The sequence below is a fragment of the Cervus elaphus genome, chromosome 27 (assembly GCF_910594005.1).
Source record: "Cervus elaphus chromosome 27, mCerEla1.1, whole genome shotgun sequence".
In the NCBI taxonomy this organism is placed as follows: domain Eukaryota; kingdom Metazoa; phylum Chordata; class Mammalia; order Artiodactyla; family Cervidae; genus Cervus; species Cervus elaphus.
This window is the reverse complement of record NC_057841.1, coordinates 36,236,320-36,254,407: the sequence shown is the minus strand read 5'-3', so window position 1 is coordinate 36,254,407 and position 18,088 is coordinate 36,236,320. Positions and strand designations below refer to the sequence as shown.

General features: G+C 45.8%; 1 protein-coding gene across 2 annotated transcripts in view; it reads left to right on the top strand.

Moving 5' to 3' along the window:
- Nucleotides 1-667: 667 nt before the first annotated feature.
- The window catches only part of LAMA3 (laminin subunit alpha 3), a 250,418-nt gene continuing 232,997 nt past the window's right edge, over nucleotides 668-18,088 (top strand). For both annotated transcript variants that reach the window (XM_043889262.1, XM_043889260.1), the window contains exon 1: nucleotides 668-1,187. In XM_043889262.1, the coding sequence (XP_043745197.1) occupies nucleotides 909-1,187 (279 nt within the window). In that variant the 5' untranslated portion in view covers nucleotides 668-908. The remainder of the gene's footprint in view (nucleotides 1,188-18,088) is intronic.

Sequence of the window (18,088 nt, the reverse complement as noted above, 5' to 3'; positions counted from 1 at the left end):
GGCTCCCCTGTCCTTCACCATCTCTCCCAGTTTGCGCAAATTCCTGTCGATTGAATCAGTGATACTATCTAACCATCTCCTCCTCTGCCACTCCCTTCTTCTTTTGCCTTCAGTCTTTCCCAGTATCAGGGTCATTTCCAGTCAGTCGGCTCTTCATATCAGGTGGCTGAACAATTTCAGCTTCAACTTCAGCATCAGTCTTTCCAGTGAGGTGGCTTTACAGCCCAGCAAACTACAGCCTGCCCTAATGGCTGTCTTTAAGTTGTATACCTTCGGCCACTCCCAGTTCCCTGGAGCGCCTTTGATCCCACCCTCAGGATGTGTGTGTGCAGCGCCACAGATCTTGTTGGCGACCCAGTGACTGAGAATTGACGGGACTTGTCCTTCGACAACTGAAACTCATCTGGGAACCCACAATGGCTCTGCTGGAGGTTCTGCAGGCGGTGGCAGCTACTGTCTCACCCCGTTCGCCGGAGCCTCCTTGCCCCTAGTCCGAGGTCCACCTAGAGGCTCCGGAGAAGCGGGCTGTCCGATCTCCGCCCGGGCGTTGGGAAGGTGGGGCGGTCGGGGACTCCCTTCAGCCGCGTGGGTGGGAACCCGGACACGCCTCTGGCCCTCCCCGCCCGCGAAGTTTGCAGCGCGCTGGCGGAGCCGCAGTCTTGGGCCGGGCCGGGGCCGGGCGCTGTCAGTTCCTGGTCGGGCGGGTGCCCGCTGCGGCCGCCGCACGTTCCGGCCGGGAGGAGCCGCCCCCTCGCCGCCGGCTCCCGGCGCGTGGGGCGCGGGCGCGCATCCGCCGCCACCACCCACGCCCGGGCGGCGCTCGCTAGTCGCGTGAGCATCGTTCCCGGCACCGCGGGGTCCCCAGCCCCTCCGCGGGCCGCCCAGCCAGGAGGACCGCGCGCGGCGGGATGGCAGCGGCCGGGCGGGCTCGGGACTGGGCACCGGGGTCGGTGCTGCCGCTGCTGTCTCTGCTGCTGGTGCCGGCGGGGTGCGCGGCGGCTCGACAGCCCCCGGCCCCGGCCCGGCTCAGCCTGCACCCGCCCTACTTCAATCTGGCCGAGGCGGCCAGGATTTGGGCCACCGCCACCTGCGGGGAGCGGGAGCCCGGGGGCGCACGGCCCCGGCCCGAGCTCTACTGCAAGTTGGTGGGGGGCCCCACCGCCCCCGGCAGCGGCCACACCATCCAGGTAAGGCCCCTGGAGACCGCAGGGGGCGGCTCCCTCTCCGCGCGGGGCAGCCACCCTGAGGCGAAGGGGTCGGATCCTTTCCCTCGCACTCTCTTGGCGGAACTCCTGCGGGGGTCCGCGACCCCCGGAGGTGGGCGCAGTGCCCTGGAGTGATCTTGGGGAGCACTACTCTCCGGGACAAGCCGCTCGAGGCCGGGATGGGTGAAGCGCGCGAGGTGAAGGGCTGAGGTTCCGTTTGGGCAAGCCCAGGAGAAAGTCCGAAGCTGCACTCCTGGGGTGGACTGGACCGTGGTCCTGTCCTCCTGCATCCGTCACCCAGGGAGCGCCCCCCGAGCCTTGAGTCCCCGCGGGCCTCACCGACGCCCCTCCGTCCAGGCCCTTCATCTCCTTGACCTTATGAAGATAAGTTAATAGCAGTTAGATCCCCTGGTATATTTAAAGAGAGAAATGTTTGGGTTATATCAGTATCACCATTCCGGTGTCACCAGGAGGATGCAGCTCACCTCACAACCTGAAGTGTTGCCACCATCCAGAGTCCCTGGGGCGAGTGGAGCAGGTAGAGACAACGGTGCTGAGTCCATCAGCCTCTTGTGGAAACACCTGTGTAGATGCCCGTGTCACTGGTGCTTCATCAGCCACTGGAGCGGTGCCAGGTCCACGAACGTCACACTGCTCTAAGCACTGATCAGGTGAAAGGTTAAGAAATGCGGCTACTTCATAGAGGACGCTTGGATTTGAACCCAGTCCTGACTCTAAATCCTCTTTACCAACCAAGCTGGTCTCTGCCTCCCTCCCTCTCTCCTAAAGTATTGCTGAGTAAAGTATTGCCGGAAGAGGGAGTAATTTCGGAGTTTGGGCTCCAAAAGGAAAAGATTATCATTCGTAGGCTAGATCTGTTTTCCAAAGTCTTTTGACAAGTTGTTGAACATGCAGTATATTCTTATGAAATACATGCTAATTTGTTTATAAGGCATATGCATGTATGACATTAATTTGTGTGTACTCTAATATAAAAATAGAAATAAAAATGCTTTTAATTTTCTTTACTAACAGCCCCAAATAATTTTGCTTTCTCTAAATGCTTTATTTGTGATTGTGTATAACTAGTTATAAATAAACAAGTATGCAAATATTAATCATATATAATTATTTTTGATAAGTGTAGTTTAGCAGCATGATATAGCCATTCAGAGTTGGTTTTAGATTCATACTTGCATTTCGTGGTTGTTGTCACTGAGAAAATACCTCAAAAATATGTAAGCTCAAATGAAAACTACATTGACTCTTGAGTTTCAGAGCCAGCTGCATAATTTGCAGAGTATATTGCAAAATGAAATTGTGGAGCTGCTAGTTCAAAAACTGAAACTGCATTTCAGTTCAGTTCAGTTCAGTTGCTCAGGCGTGTCTGACTCTTTGTGACCTGTGAACTGCAGCACGCCAGACCTCCCTGTCCATCACCAACTCCCAGAGTTTACCCAAACCCATGTCCACTGAGTTGGTAATGTCATCCAACCGTCTCATTCTCTGATGTCCCCTTCTCCTCCTGCCCTCAATCTTTCCCAGCATCAGGGTCTTTTCAAATGAGTCAGCTCTTCACATCAGGTAGCCAGAGTATTGGAGTTTCAGCTTCAACATCAGTCCTTCCAATGAACACCCAGGACTGATCTCCTTTAGGATGGACTGGATGGATCTCTTTGCAGTCCAAGGGACTCTCAAGAGTCTTCTCCAACACCACAGTTCAAAAGCATCAATTCTTCGGTGCTCAGCTCTCTTTATAGTCCAACTCTCACATCCATACATGACTACTGGAAAAACCACAGCCTTGACTAGACAGACCTTTGTTGACAAAGTAATGTCTCTGCTTTTTAATATGCTGTCTAGGTTGGTCATAACTTTCCTTCCAAGGAGTAAACGTCTTTTAATTTCATGGCTGCTGTCACCATCTGCAGTGATTTTGGAGCCCAGAAAAATAAAGTCAGCCCCTGCGTCCACTGTTTCCCCATCTATTTGCCATGAAGTGATGAGACCGGATGCCATGATCTTAGTTTTCTGAATGTTGAGCTTTAAGCCAACTTTTTCATTCTCCTCTTTCACTTTCATTGAGAGGCTCTTTAGTTCTTCCTCACTTTCTGCCATAAGAGTGGTGTCATCTGCATATCTGAGGTTATTGATATTTCTCCCAGCAATCTTGATTCTAGCTTGTAATTCCTCCAGCCCAGCGCTTCTCATGATATACTCTGGAAATAAGTTAAATAAGCAGGGTGACAATATATAGCCTTGACGTACTCCTTTTCCTATTTGGAACCAGTCTGTTGTTCCATGTCCAGTTCTAACTATTGCTTCGACCTGCGTACACGTTTTTCAAGAGGCAGGTCAGGTGGTCTGGTATTCCCATCTCTTTCAGAATTTTCCAGTATATTGTGATCCATACAGTCAAAGGCTTTGGCATAATGGATAAAGTAGAAATAGATGTTTTTCTGGAATTGTCTTGCTTTTTCGATGATCTAGTGGATGTTGGCAATTTGATCTTTGCCTTTTCTAAAGCCAGCTTGAACATCTGGAAGTTCATGGTTCACATATTGCTGAAGCCTGGCTCGGAGAATTTTGAGCATTACTTTACTAGCGTATGAGATGAGTGCAATTGTGCGGTAGTTTGAGCATTCTTTGGCATTGCCTTTCTTTGGGATTGGAATGAAAACTGACCTTTTCCAGTTCTTTGGCCACTGCTGAGTTTTCCAAATTTGCTGGCATATTGAGTACAGCACTTTCACAGCATCATCTTTTAGGACTTGAAATAGCTCAACTGGAATTCCATCACCTCCACTAGCTTTGTTCGTAGTGATGCTTCCTAAGGCCCACTTGACTTCACATTCCAGGATGTCTGGCTCTAGGTGAGTGATCACACCATCGTGATTATCTAGGTTGTGAAGATCTTTTTTGTACAATTCTTCTGTGTATTCTTGCCACCTCTTCTTAATATCTTCTGCTTCTTTTAGGTCCCTACCATTACTGTCCTTCATTGAGCCCATCTTTGCATGATATTTTCCCTTGGCATCTCTAATTTTCTTGAAGAGATCTTTCCCATTCTATTATTTTCCTCTATTTCTTTGCATTGATCACTGAGGAAGGCTTTCTTATCTCTCCTTGCTATTCTTTAGAACTCTGCATTCAAATGAATATATCTTTCCTTTTCTCCTTTGCTTTCTCTTTTCTTTTCACAGCTATTTGTAAGGCCTCCTCAGACAGCCATTTTGCTTTTTTGCATTTCTTTTTCTTTTCAAGATGCAGTGATAGAGCATTAAACTAAGTGAGCAGCCTTTCTAAAAATGGGACCCTGTGAGAGTTTCCTGGATTGTGGTACTTGTACTTCTGCTCCATCCTCCAATTATTCTAAAACTTTTTTTTTTAATGTAGAAACTTGGCCAGTTCATTTTTAAATTGGAATTCAGTACTTCCTGGTAGGAAGGTATTGTGTTTTAATGTTATAAACAATGGATTCAAAGTTCATTCTTCTCTTGGAAAATATTGAAATATGTTAGAAAATTCCATTTCTGTGTTTTTAAAATGTACAAATATAAGAGCTTTTAGAGTAACACAGTTCCATCTTTTCAGCAGCAAAAGATGACACATTTCCAAACACCTATTTTTCAAAATTCTTTCCAAGGATGCATTTCTTTAGAACGGTATTTACTTTTTCACATATTTTAAAGACAACACACTTTCTTTGATGGAACAGAGTACCTCTCTTGTTTTGTAAATATTTATCAAGTAGTTCAGCGGTAAAGAATCTGCCTGTATGGCAGGAGACTCAGGAGACACCAATTCGATCCCTGGATCAGGAATATCCCTTGGAGGAGGGCATGATACCTCCTCCAGTATCCTTGCCTGGAGAATCCCATGGACAGAGGAGCCTGGTGGGCTACAGGCCAAGGGGTTGCAAAGAGTTGGACACGACTGAAGTGACTGAGCATGCACATATTACTAGCAGTCACTGGTCATCCCAGAGAAAGTCGTCAATTTGGAACTTTTGTGGGGAAAAAAAAAGTAACTCAGCTTTAAATTTAAGAGGTCTTGTAAGTCCTTTTCCATGAGAAAACCAGTGAACCTGTGTAGCCAAAAGAATTTCTTGATCACTCTCCTTTTCAGTACAATGTTGTAACTCTTCTGCTGCTTAGAGGAATAGAATCCACCTGTCCATTTAACTGAGTGCACGTAAGCTTCAGGTGCCCTGAGCAGGTAATAGCCTGGTGGAACAGAGCTCTCCTCTTGTGAGCTCTCCTCTGTTCCTGGTGGAACAGAGCTCTTGTGGCTAGTTGACTTGTGGACTCAGTGAAGGCCTATAGGCAATATGTTGTTGTTCAGTCACCCAGTTCTGTTCAACTCTTTGTGACCCCATGGACTGCAGCATGCCAGGCCTCCCTGTCCCTCAGCATCTCCCAGAATTTGCCCAAGTTCAGGTTCATTGCATCATCAGTGATGCCATAATATACAGAGGCAATTTAGATATTAGGAAAATTGAATTACTTCGTTTTAAGTAAACCAAACAGTTTGAGTATTCCCTTCTTGCACCCCACTGGATTGCCTGGGACACCCAGCTTTGGAGAGAACTGTTCTAATTGTGGGAAGAGTAAACGTAAGGAGGAGGGAAGGTATCCAGGAAATTTTCAGCTGATTGTTTGTCCCCAGCTTTGCCTAGAAACGGGCCAACTCTCATCCTCCTCAGCTGGTATTTTTATTGAGTGTCGTACGTTGCCACTACTGTTTTGAGAAGTACGGAAAAGTCATGTTTCTTGTTCTGATGGAGTTTCCATAATAGATGCTTAAACCTGAGTCCACAGGCCTAGATAGAGTAGGAAGTCGCTTCCTGAGGTCACTCAGCTGACTGCCTTTCCAGGCCAAGGTGTAGCCTGCAGGAGGAGAATGCTGTCTGGTATTAGGCTTATGCAGCTCTAAAAACAAGGGGTGAGCAAAAGTGCTTTCTGCTGTCACCGTTGAGGGCTTGAGCAGGTGCACTGATGACTATTTGAGAGGATCTTACATAATAAGGAGAGAAACATGTTGGAGACGAGAAGGAGAAGGCGAATTCCAGAAGCTGGACTCTTAGACACTTGTTCTGGCTCAGTGTTAGTAGCTGCTGGTGCAGACCTTCCTTTCAGAAAAGTGAGGTGTGGTGGGAGGCTGGTGGGGGAAGGGGAGAGAGATTAAGACTAATCATTTGGCGGTACCTGAGTGATAGTCATCTTTTTATATAAATATTTATTTCTTTATTTGACTGCGTTGGGTATCAGTTATGGCATGCAGGATTTTTAGTTGTGGCATGTTACTTGCAGCATGTGGAATCTAGTTCCCTGACCGGGGGTTGAACCCAGACCTCCTGCTTTGGGAGTGTGGAGTCTTAGTTATTAGACCACCAGGGAAATTCCAGTTTTGGTCATCTTAAATCTGCTGACATACTACTCAAGCTGGGAAACAGAGAAAAGTTAGTAAAAATAGTTCTATTTTTTTGAAGTCTCTAAAAATAAAATTTGGGGGCCAACTAGAGTTTAGAATTTCAGGTCAAAAGGATTTTGCAAAAAAGTAAAAAATGGATAAAAGTCACATCTTAGAAAAAAAACAACCACCTGGGTTTATGGGGCTGATTCTATAATAATAGTAATGTGGATACTTGAACAGTAGCGTGTCAATAGGCAGGGCATTTAAAAAGTCTGTAGTTTGTTTGTTGTGTGAAAAATGTTTGCAGTGGTTTTTCTGTACTTAAGGTTCATTAGACAAGATGTTATATACTTGTTACTGCTCAGACATTAAGTTTTGGTGTTTGAGAGCTCTGTGATTCAGAGATCCTGTCTTGTCCTGTTCTCTGCTCTCTCTCCAGTGCTTAGGACTAAGCCTGGAACAGAATAGATGCTTTGAAACTATTGAATGAAACCATGGCAGAGTGAAGATACAGTTGATGTTAATATAAATGTTACTACTAGGGTTCCTGGCCTCCTTAATCAAGAGAAATTGATCAGAGGCAGACAGGAAATTCAGGCAAGGCTTATTGGGGCCCCTGCTGCAGCAGCTGGGGAGTGAGAACCAGCAGGCTCCTTTGCTCACTCCCTGGGAGAGGTGGGGGCTAGCTTGTTCCTTATTTGTGTGGAGGGCAGGAGACACACTGGGCTGGACCCCTGGGTCAGGAAGATCCCATGGAGGAGGAAATGGCAACCCTCTCCAGTATTCTTGCCTGGAAAAACTCCCAGGGACAGAGGAGCCTGGTGGGCTATAGTCCATGGGATCACAAAGTGTGGGACAAAACTGAGTGACTGAACATGCAAGGGTGCGTCAAGAGTCAGGTCGAAGGGGTGGTTTAGGTGGTCTCCCCACCACTTAGGTGGTGGTGTGTGCCTCCAGGGCAGGAGTGGGGGGAATGCACTGTACCTTGCTTTTGCTCCAAGCTCCTCAACAGTGGCAGTTGGGTTTTTTGGTCTTTTTGTATCTTTTATCCAGGATTTTCCCTAACTGAGCATGCATGAAGTTATTTTTAGTCTCATATAGTTTCTCTGTATTTTGTCACTCAAGGAGAGGTGTGTCCAGGTGTAAGCATTGCAGATTTGCAGCAAATGGTCTGCAAGTGCACGGCCCAGTCTGACTCTAAAGAGCAGATAAGAAAATATACAAATTAATTCTATTCTGATGAAAAGTAACTACAATCCAAATATGTCACAGTTTGTGCTTTAATTTAATTTCAAAAAAATATTTATTTGGCCGCACAGGGTCTTAGTTGCACCATATGTGATCTAGTTCCTTGACCAGGGATTGAACCTGGGCTCCCTCCATTGGGAGTGCATAGTTCTAACTGCCGGACCATCAGGGAAGTCCCTGAGCTTTAATTTTAAACGTTTACTTACCCAAGGAATGCAAAGACATTATTACTGGCAGCCCTCAGTATCTCTGGGTTTCAAATCCACAGATTCAACCAACTGTGGGTTGGAAATACTCGGGAGAAAAAAAATTTAGAAAGTTCTCCAAAGCAAAACTTTAATTTGCCCTTTGCTGGGAACTATTTGCATAGTATTTACATTGTATTAATATCAGGTGTTATCTGGACGTGACTTAAAGTCCTCGGGAGAATGTGCATACATTATATGCAAATATATACTATTTTATATCAGGGACTTGAACGTCTGCAGATTTAGGTATCTGTGGGGTTCCTGGAACCAGTCCATATATACCATGGGAGGACTGACTTTACTGACCTCTGATAGAGATGACGATAAAATGGAAGTGGAAGGCTGTGTTGAAAATATAACCTTGTGTTTGGTTTAGCTTGACATGAGCACTATGCTCACAATGAATGAAGTGCATGTGTTTACCAAATATATGATCTTTAAAAAAATTTATTTTTATTTGAAGGATAACTGCTTTACAGTATTGTGTTGGTTTCTACCAAACATCAACATGAATCAGCCATATGTTTACATAGGTCTAAATTGTTACAGGGGCCCAGTTTGAGTTCCCTGAACCATACAGCAGATTTCCATTGGCTATATATTTTACATTTGATAATGCATGTTTCCCTATTACTTTCTCCATGATACATCCCATGATCTTTTTTTTTTTTTTATTAAATTTCTGGCCACACTGCACAGCTTTCAGGATCTTAGTTCCTCCACCAGGGATTGAACCCATGCCCCCTGCAGTGGAAGCACAGAGTGACCACTGGCATGGGTGTGTCCTAAGTTGCTTTAGTCATGTCTTTGGGACTTCGTGGACTGTAGTCCACCAGGCTCCTCTGTCCATAGGATTCTCCAGGCAAGAATACTGGAGTGGGTTGCTATTTCCTCCTCCAGATCTTCCCAACCCAGGGTTTGATTCCGAGTCTCTTAGGTCACCTGCATTGGCAGGCGGCTTCTTTCCACTGTCGCTACCTGGGAAGCAAGCCCCAGCTACCACTGGACCATCAGGGAATTCCCAGCAAACATGTGATCCTGATTTTGTACATTGACAGTTCAACATATCTTTTACATGTTCTTTCAATGCACTTAGATTTAACCTGAATGGTAATGATAGAGAAGTACACACACCTGAGTTATGGCTGAGTACAAGCATGCTTACCACAAACAATCCCAGTTTGTGTGTGTGTAACTTGGACTTATAGTCAGTTATAAACCGGAAAACTTCACCAAGGCTCTGTTTATAGACCTGTTGTGAAAGAGAACCTTTTGTTAAGTTCAACAAGGGCCCTTTCCTTTGTGAAACTGATGTGAAAATTTGGGGACATCTAAGACATTTACTGCCACTACTCTTGCCTGGAAAATCCCATGGACGGAGGAGCCTGGTAGGCTACAGTTCATGGGGTCGCTAAGAGTCGGACACGACTGAGCAACTTCAGTTTCACTTTTCACTTTCATGCATTGGAGAAGGAAATGACAACCCACTCCAGTGTTCTTGCCTGGAGAATCCCAGGGACGGGGGAGCCTGGTGGGCTGCTGTCTATGGGGTCACACAGAGTTGGACACGACTGAAGCGACTTAGCAGCAGTAGCAGCGCAAGACATTTACTGAGTCCATTGATATGATTGTAACAGTCACTAATAGAGTTATTTCAATACTTCAGACCAATGATTATGGTAAGCACTTGAAGGACAAATGATCTTTTTTAAAAAAAGATTTTTCTAATAGCTGTTGTGTGTTTGTGGACAGTAGCCAAAGTTTAGCAGTGAAAGTTTGCATACAAGTCATTTGAAGGAAACCTAAGTGTTTTTCTTCTGAGAGCCAAATTCACTCACTAGCAAAGGAGCATGCAGACGTGTCTTCTCAGCAATTTAAATTTGTTACTCAAAACACCACAGATTACTGGGGCTCATGGACCTTCAGGGTGAAGTTAGAACTGGAAATATCCAGTCCTTGAATTGTCCAGGCCTTGAATTGTCCAGTCCTTGAATTGCAAGATTTCACTTCATGCTCTTCTGTGGCACTGAGAGTGTGGATCATTTAATCTGATAAAATCATAGGGAAAGGAGAGGACCAAAGCTTATTAATTTTAGCCCCTTAGTTATAAGAACACTGTACCTAAACCATTACAGAAAGATAGCTGTGTGTTTTACATCTTTAGTGTACATATGAATGTGAAAGCTACCCATCTTATTTGCATCTTTTCTTAAAAGTAGATTGGAGCATGTAAGTCATTTTTAACAGCTTTAATGAGGCATAATTTAAATACCATAACATACATCCATTTAAAATGTGAATTCAACAATTTTCAGTAAGTTTTTAGAGTTGTGCAACTATCACTGGAGTCTAGTTTTAGAACATATATATATATATTTTTTAAAAAGTCCATTCTGCCACTTTCTGCTTTTAATTGGTAAGTCTAATCCATTCACATTCAAAGGACATTTCTGAATGAAGACATTTCTGCCATTTTGCTATTTGTTTTCTATATGTCATGTATTTTTTAGTTCCTCAGCTTCTCCATTACTCCTTTCTTTTGTGTTTAATTTTTCTAATGTACCATTTTGATTTCCTCTTCATCTCTTGTTCTGTAAGTTTGTTTTTTGATTGCACCACATGACGTGTTTAGTCAAGGCTATGGTTTTTCCAGTGGTCATGTATGGATGTGAGAGTTGGACTGTGAAGAAAGCTGAGCGCCAAAAAATTGATGCTTTTGAACTAAGGTGTTGGAGAAGACTCTTGAGAGTCCCTTGGACTGCAAGAAGATCCAACCAGTCCATCCCAAAGGAAATCAATCCTGAATATTCATTGGAAGGACTGATGCTGAAGCTGAAACTCCAATACTTTGGCCACCTGATATGAAGAACTGACTCATTTGAAAAGACCCTGATGCTGGGAAAGATTGAAGGCAGGAGGAGAAGGGGATGACAGAGGATGAGACAGTTGGATGGCATTACTGACTTGAGTTTGAGTAGGCTCCAGGAGTTGGTGGTGGACAGGGAAGCCTGGCGTGCTGCAATCCATGGGGTCGCAGAGTTGGACACGACTGAGTGACTGAACTGGAATGAACGGAACTGAATGTGTTAATAACTGTTCAGATATTATTTATTTATGTAGAGTTTTTATTTTTAATTTTTTAATAATTTTATTTATGTATTTACTTTTGACTGCATTGGGTCTTCATTGCTGCAGGGACTTTTTTCTACTTGCGGCAAGCAGGGTCTACTTTCTAGTTGCAGTGCTTAGGCTTCTCACTGCAGTGGCTTTAGGGCATGTGGGCTTCAGTAGCTGCGGCACATGGGCTCAGTAGTTGTGGCTTTTGGGCTCTAGAGCACAGATTCAGTAGTTGTGGCACAGAGGCTTAGTTGCTCTGTGGCACGTTGGATCTTCCCAGATCAGGGATCCAACCTGTGGCTCCTGCATTGGCAAGTGGATTCTTTACCACTGAATCACCAGGGAAGCCCAGGACTTTTTTATGTGCTTTCTGGTACCATGAGATGTTCTAGGGTCATTTTTAATTTTCTTTGCCCCAGTGTTGAAACTAACTAGAAAGGTAACCAGAGAGCTCTGTTTTTTAAATTAGTAAGGTATGTAGAAACCAAGATCTGGATATGAGGTGTGCTCATTGTTACCAGTATGTCATTGCTTCTAGACCCTTTCAGTGGACAGAGCTAGGAGTTACATATACATCTGTTAATTCCTGTATACACACATTTTTTTTTTAATCAGCTGAAATAACATTTTGGGGGAGGTAGTAATTTTTTAAGGTGAGTTTTAGTAGCACTCGGGCTTCCCTGGTGGCTCGGGTGGTAAAGAATCTGCCTGCAATACAGGAGACCCAGGTTCAATGCCTGGGTTGGGAAGATCCCCTGGAGAAGGAAATGGCAACCCACTCCAGTATTCTTGCCTGGAGAATTCCATGGACAGAGAAGCCTGGCGGGCTGCCATCCACGGGGTTGCAAAGAGTTGGACGCGACTGAGTGACTAACACTTGGTGGCACTAATACATTCTTCTAGACCATAAATTTATTTCCTGCTGTGATTTAAGCTTCCATGAAACCTGTGTTAACTTTTTCTCAACATTCTGGAACAATTTGACTAGTGAGGAAAAAATTTACTAAATGGTACCTCTGACCTATTGACTAAGTGGTTTTAGTCAGTAGAGCTGCCTGGTTTCTGCTGTATGCGTAAGCTCCTGGCCAGCGGGGCTGAAAATCCAGCCCGGGCAAGGCTGTATCTGTTGAGAGTCAGGGAGCCTTTTTCTACTTCTCAAAAAAGAGTTGTTTGCATGACCTAGCAGATCCTTGATCAGATCCCTCCTGCCAACAGGGTGGAACCTGCCCTGGGGAAAGCTAACTCACTGAGTCCCATGTGTCCTGCCAGTTTCTCAAATGTCATAAATGTATCGTATTCTCAGTGGTTTTCGAATCCCGTGCTTCGTTGCTCAGTCGTGTCCGACCCTTTGTGACCCCATGGACTACATAGCCCACCAGGCTCCTCTGTCCCTGGAATTCTCCAGGCCAGGATACTGGAGTGGGTAGCCTATCCCTTCTCCAGGGGAACTTCCCAACCCAGGGATCGAACTGGGGTCTCCTGCATTGCAGGCATATTCTTTACCAGCTGAGCTGTCAGGGAAGCTCCCCCCTCCCATCCTAGATGCTTAGAAAATACATGTGGAAGTAAGAAATGAATATTAGCTTGGAGCAGCATGGGTTTTAATTAGATTTTCAATGCATATCTTAACCATGGGCTATAGAAGTAATTCCCCATTACTTTCATGTTGCTCTGTATACTGTGTCCAGGAGTAATACCAAATAAGGTGGGGCAGGCAGAATGGTGAACAAGGAGAACAGTCTAGCCTCCCTTCCACGCCTCTCTCCCCAGCCCCCACCCCACTCCTCCAGGTCATCACGGAGCACCAGACTGGGCTCCCCATGCTACATGACAACTTCTCACCAGCCATTCATCTTGCTCCTCTCTTTCGTGCAGAGTATTAATTTAACACTTACCGACACCTGGCACTGTTCCAAAGCACCTTTCACAAACTGACTTCTTAATCCTCACAACAATTTATGAAGGAGGGACTCTTGGCGTGCTCATTGTCTCAATGAGGACACTGAAGCACACAGGAATTAAGTGATTTGTTCAAGGTCACGCAGCTAGTAGGTAGTAAAGCCAGGTACTCTGGCTGCAGAGCTCATGCTCTTCATTTCTTTTTTTAAAAATAAAAAAAAAATTTTACAGTGTTGTGTTGGCTTCTGCTGTAAACAGTGCAAATCAGCCTTGATCCATTGCCTCCCTTCCGCGTCTCCCTCCCCACCCCCTGTCCCATTCCCCCAGGTTGTCACGGAGCATCAGACTGGGCTCCCCAGGCTACTCGACAACTTCTCACCAGCCATCCATCTTAACACCTGACGGTGTGTGTGTGTTCTTGCTGCTTTCTCCATTGGTCCCATTCTTTCCCTCCCCCACTGTGTCCCCAGGTCCATTCTCTACATCTGCGTCTCCATTCCTTCCCTGCAAATAGGCTCTTTAATACCATTTTTCTAGTTTCCATCTACATATGTTAATATACTCTTGTTTGTTTTTCTCTTTCTGACTTACTTCACTCTGTATAACAAGTTCTAGGTTCCTCCACCTCATAGTTCATGTTCTTACCTGCCATGCTGTGCTCCCACTGCTGAGCCAACTGCTCTTCCCTCAGAGTTCCAGCCAAGCTCTGTGCCACCTCGCTAAAACTCCGTTCATCACCTTGAAGCCATTGATTGTCAGTCTGTATCCTTATTAAATCTTGAGCTTCCTGAGGGTGGGGCCACATTTTCCTGCTATTTGTTTTCCCTGCGGCAGCTTATCATGGACGCGTCATAGATGCTTTTTGGACAAGCGTTCAAAGGGCAGCCCCATCATAGAATTATCCTGCTGGAGCAACACCTTGATGGAAGTGCTGTTTGAAAAAAAAAAAATACCCGACTTTCAACAACCTGCCTTTGGAGGACAGGTATGGCCCTGGTGTGTTGAATTTCAAAGTAGGGGTGCCTAATGCAGTGGCTGAGCCCGATGGCTAGGGCTGGGCGGCTGGAAGGGGCAAAGGAGGATCTTTCCTCTACAGGCTTCAGAGGGAACGGGCTTTGCCAATGCCTTGATTTCAGACTTTCAGCCTCCAGAGCCATGACACGACAACTTTCTGTTGTTCTAAGCCGGTGTGTGGTAGTCTCTTATGACAGCTCCTGTTAGTCCTTTTAGGCTGCCTAACAAAAAAAGAGATTGGATAGCTTCTAAAAACCAAAAATTTATTCCTCACAATTCTGGAGGCTGAGAGATCGAAGGTCAAGTGTGGGCAGAGTCAGTGTTGTGTGAGGACCACCTTTGCTCCTGGCTGTTGTATCGCAGTCCTCACAAGGTGGGAGGGGTGAAGGATTTCCTCAGGGCCTCTTCTTTAAGGGCACTGATCCCACTTGTGTACTTGAAACCTTCATCCTGATACCATCTTCTAGTGGGTTACATCTTAACATATGAATTGGGGGGTGCGGGGCACAAATACTCAATCCCAGGCAGTAACTTCAGCTTTCAACCGGATAACCCGCCTCTGGGTCAGTCAGCAGTGTTTGTTGACCAGCATGTGAGTTATCTGTGTGTGGGAGGGTGGAGGATGCAGGCATTGCGTAGGGCTCTCAGGTGATTCTAGGGTCTCTGCTTTTGAGACTTTGCAATCTGATAACTCAAAATTAGTCCCTAAACTGAATAAGGAGAGCTCTTGGTTGAACAAATATTTAGGGGCCACCAACATGGAGAGTAATCCTTAAATATGAAGCACATTTCAGCGGGGCATAAAGTGAAGATTGCTTAACACAGGTGGGGTGGTGGAAGTTTGGGGGCCCCAAATCCCTTATCACATGGAGTCAGTGTTCTGGAGGAGTCCTTTACTAGTCAGGGTCCTGGAGGTAGTGTCAGGAAAAGGATGAGGTGGGGCTGTGAAATGAAAGGCCCAGTTCACTCTGTCCTGGGATTGGCTTTGCAGAGGTTAAATATGACTGAAGGTTTGTGAGAATGAAAGACATTGGTGGCAAAGATTTTATGCAAGGAATTTGGGTGACTGATAAAATTTTAAAGCGGTGAACAAAAGAGTTGAGGGCATTGGGACAATGAGAAAATAAAGTAGTAAAGAGTGTAATTATTTCATAAGGACATTAATAACTGAAATGGAACTGAGAGGGAAGCACTTGGTTGGTAGACTGAATCAGATCAAGGTCAGACTCTTCTGAAGACACTATCTGGCCCTTAGCAGCTCAGTAGTTGGTGTCTGGATGAACAAATTATCAGAGAGACCTGCTTTATAAATCTAGGCTTTGGGATGAAGCTCTAAAGAGGAAGCGCTTCAGGTTTGGGGTGTTATGTGGACAAGCTTAAGTGTGGCCTGGCCCACCTCAGAAACCTGGGTTTGTTTGTAAGCAGGCCACTTACCTGAAACCACAGGTACCAGGTGGCCCTCTATTGCCAGTGAAATGCCAACACAGTGTATAGGGAACCAGAGAATGGAGGGAGAAGTAGAAGAAAGAAGATTTTATGGAAACTGTTAAAAAGATGGGTTTGGGGGCACTGTTGGTGGGAATGTAAATTGATGCAGCCACTGTGGGAAATAGTATGGAGGTTTCTCAAAAAACTAAAAATAGAACTACCATGCATGCAGGCATCCTGTCGCTTCAGTTGTGTTCGACTCTTTGCAACCGTGTAGCCGGCTAGGCTCCCCTGTCTGTAGGATTCTCCAGGCAAGAATACTGGAGTGGGTTGTTATTCCCTTTATCCAGGGGATCTTCCCAATCCAAGGGTCAAACTTCTGTCTCTTATGTCTCCTGCATTGGCAGGTAGTTTCTTTACCACTGAGCCACATGGGAAGCCCTAGAACTACCATTCAGTTCAGTTCAGTTCAGTCACTCAGTCGTGTCCGACTCTTTGCGACCCCATGAACCACAGCACGCCAGGCCTCCCTGTCCATCACCAACTTCCAGAGTCCACCCAAACCCATGTCCATCGAGTCGGTGATGCCATCCAACCATCTCATCCTCTATCGTCCCCTTCTCCTCCTGCCCTCAGTATTTCCCAGCATCAGGGTCTTTTCAAATGAGTCAGCTCTTCCCATCAGGTGGCCAAAGTATTGGGAGTTTCACCTTCAACATCAGTCCTTCCAATGAACACCCAGGACTGATCTCCTTTAGGATGGACTGGTTGGATCTCCTTGCAGTCCAAGGGACTCTCAAGAGTCTTCTCCAACACCACAGTTCAAAAGCATCAATTCTTCGGTGCTCAGCTTTCTTTATAGTCCAACTCTCACATCCATACGTGACCACTGGAAAAACCAGTAATGACCAACCTAGACAGCACATTACTTTGCCAACAAAGAACTACCATGTGTCTCGGCGATTCCACTGCTGTGTATATACCCAGAAAACCCAAAAGCACTAGTTTGGAAAGATATCTGCACCCCAATGTTTATAGCAACATTATTTACAATTGCTAAGATATGGAAGCGACCTAAGTGTTGATCAGTAGATGAATGGAGAAACACCCCAGTGATTCCATTGGCGGTGTGATCACTATGGACAGCTCCTCATTGAATCATCATGATCACTGCATATGGTTGGTGGTGTTAGCCCATTTAAACAAAGAGAAAATGGAACCCAAGGGAGACTGAGCAGTTTGATTAACATTTTGAAGCTGTGACTGGTGGAGGCAGGATTTGGACCTCCATCATTCTATGGCAAAATGCAACTATTTCAAACATATTGAAAGATAAAAAAAAAATCTCTGGAATTTGTTCTGAGTGGACATAGATTTTGAGTAATTGGTGTACATTTTGCAGATATTTGCCTTAAAAAAATACATAAATGGAACCAACCTGGAACCCCTTGTTTTTTTTTTTTTCCTCTCTCGGATCCCTTCCTCCAGGAACCCAGCATGCTAGCAGACAGAGTTCCCCCTCCCAGTGGGGTGAAACCTGTGTGTGTGGGGGGCGCCCACAGAGCTGGGTGTTCTCCCGTGCTCTGTGATTGCCCTTCACCCCACTCTGTGAGATGTTTAGGTGCTCAGGAAATTGACAAGCCACTTGTCTCACTTGTAGGTAACCTGCCCACGAGCTTCGTGCCTCTCAGAAAGGAGAATGTTCTGAGCAAGGTTTGGTGAAGGAGCAACCCCAGGTTTGGAAGGGGTGCGCTCCAGAATGTTCTCCGCATCAGGGTTCCAGCTGGCTGGAATCTGGTCACTTGAGACCTTGCCTTGAAGGCACATAACTTCAGGAGCCTCGGAGGGGCGTTCATGGCAGCAGAAACGTGGTTATTGTGTACCGGGCCATTGATGGGTGCCTGTGGTTAGATCCTGCCATGTTTTTTGTGCTGCCTGTGAGGCGGGCAGCTGAGACTGTCAGACGGGGTGTTCTCCTCAGCTGGGGCTCTTCCCACAGCTGATTGTGGGCAGGTGTTTGGACAATTGCCATTCCAGCTTGGCCTCACGCTCCATCCAAATCCAAGATGGGGCTCTCTGATGCAGCTTCTAGGGCCGTCAGGGCAGGATGGATGGTGTTCTGAGCCAGATTCATACATGGGTCCTGTTTCCTACAGGTCCTGGCTGTGTGGTTCGAGCCCCTTCACCTCTGTGAACCTTCACTTCTGTGTCTTTAAGGTTTTTTTTTTAATTTATTTTTTAATTGGAGGAATATTGCTTTAGAATGTTGTGTTAGTTTCTGCTGCACAACAGTGTGAATCAGCCATAATCATGCATGCTCCCTCTCTCTTGAGCCTCCCTCACTGTCCCCACCCCACCCCTCGAGGTCATCACAGAGCTGGGCTGAGCTCTCTGTGATATACAGCAGGTTGCCACAAGTTACCTGTTTTACACATGAGAGTGTATGTATGTCAATACCACTTTCTCCATTCGTCCTACCTTCTCCTTCCCCCACTGTGTCCACAAATTCATGCT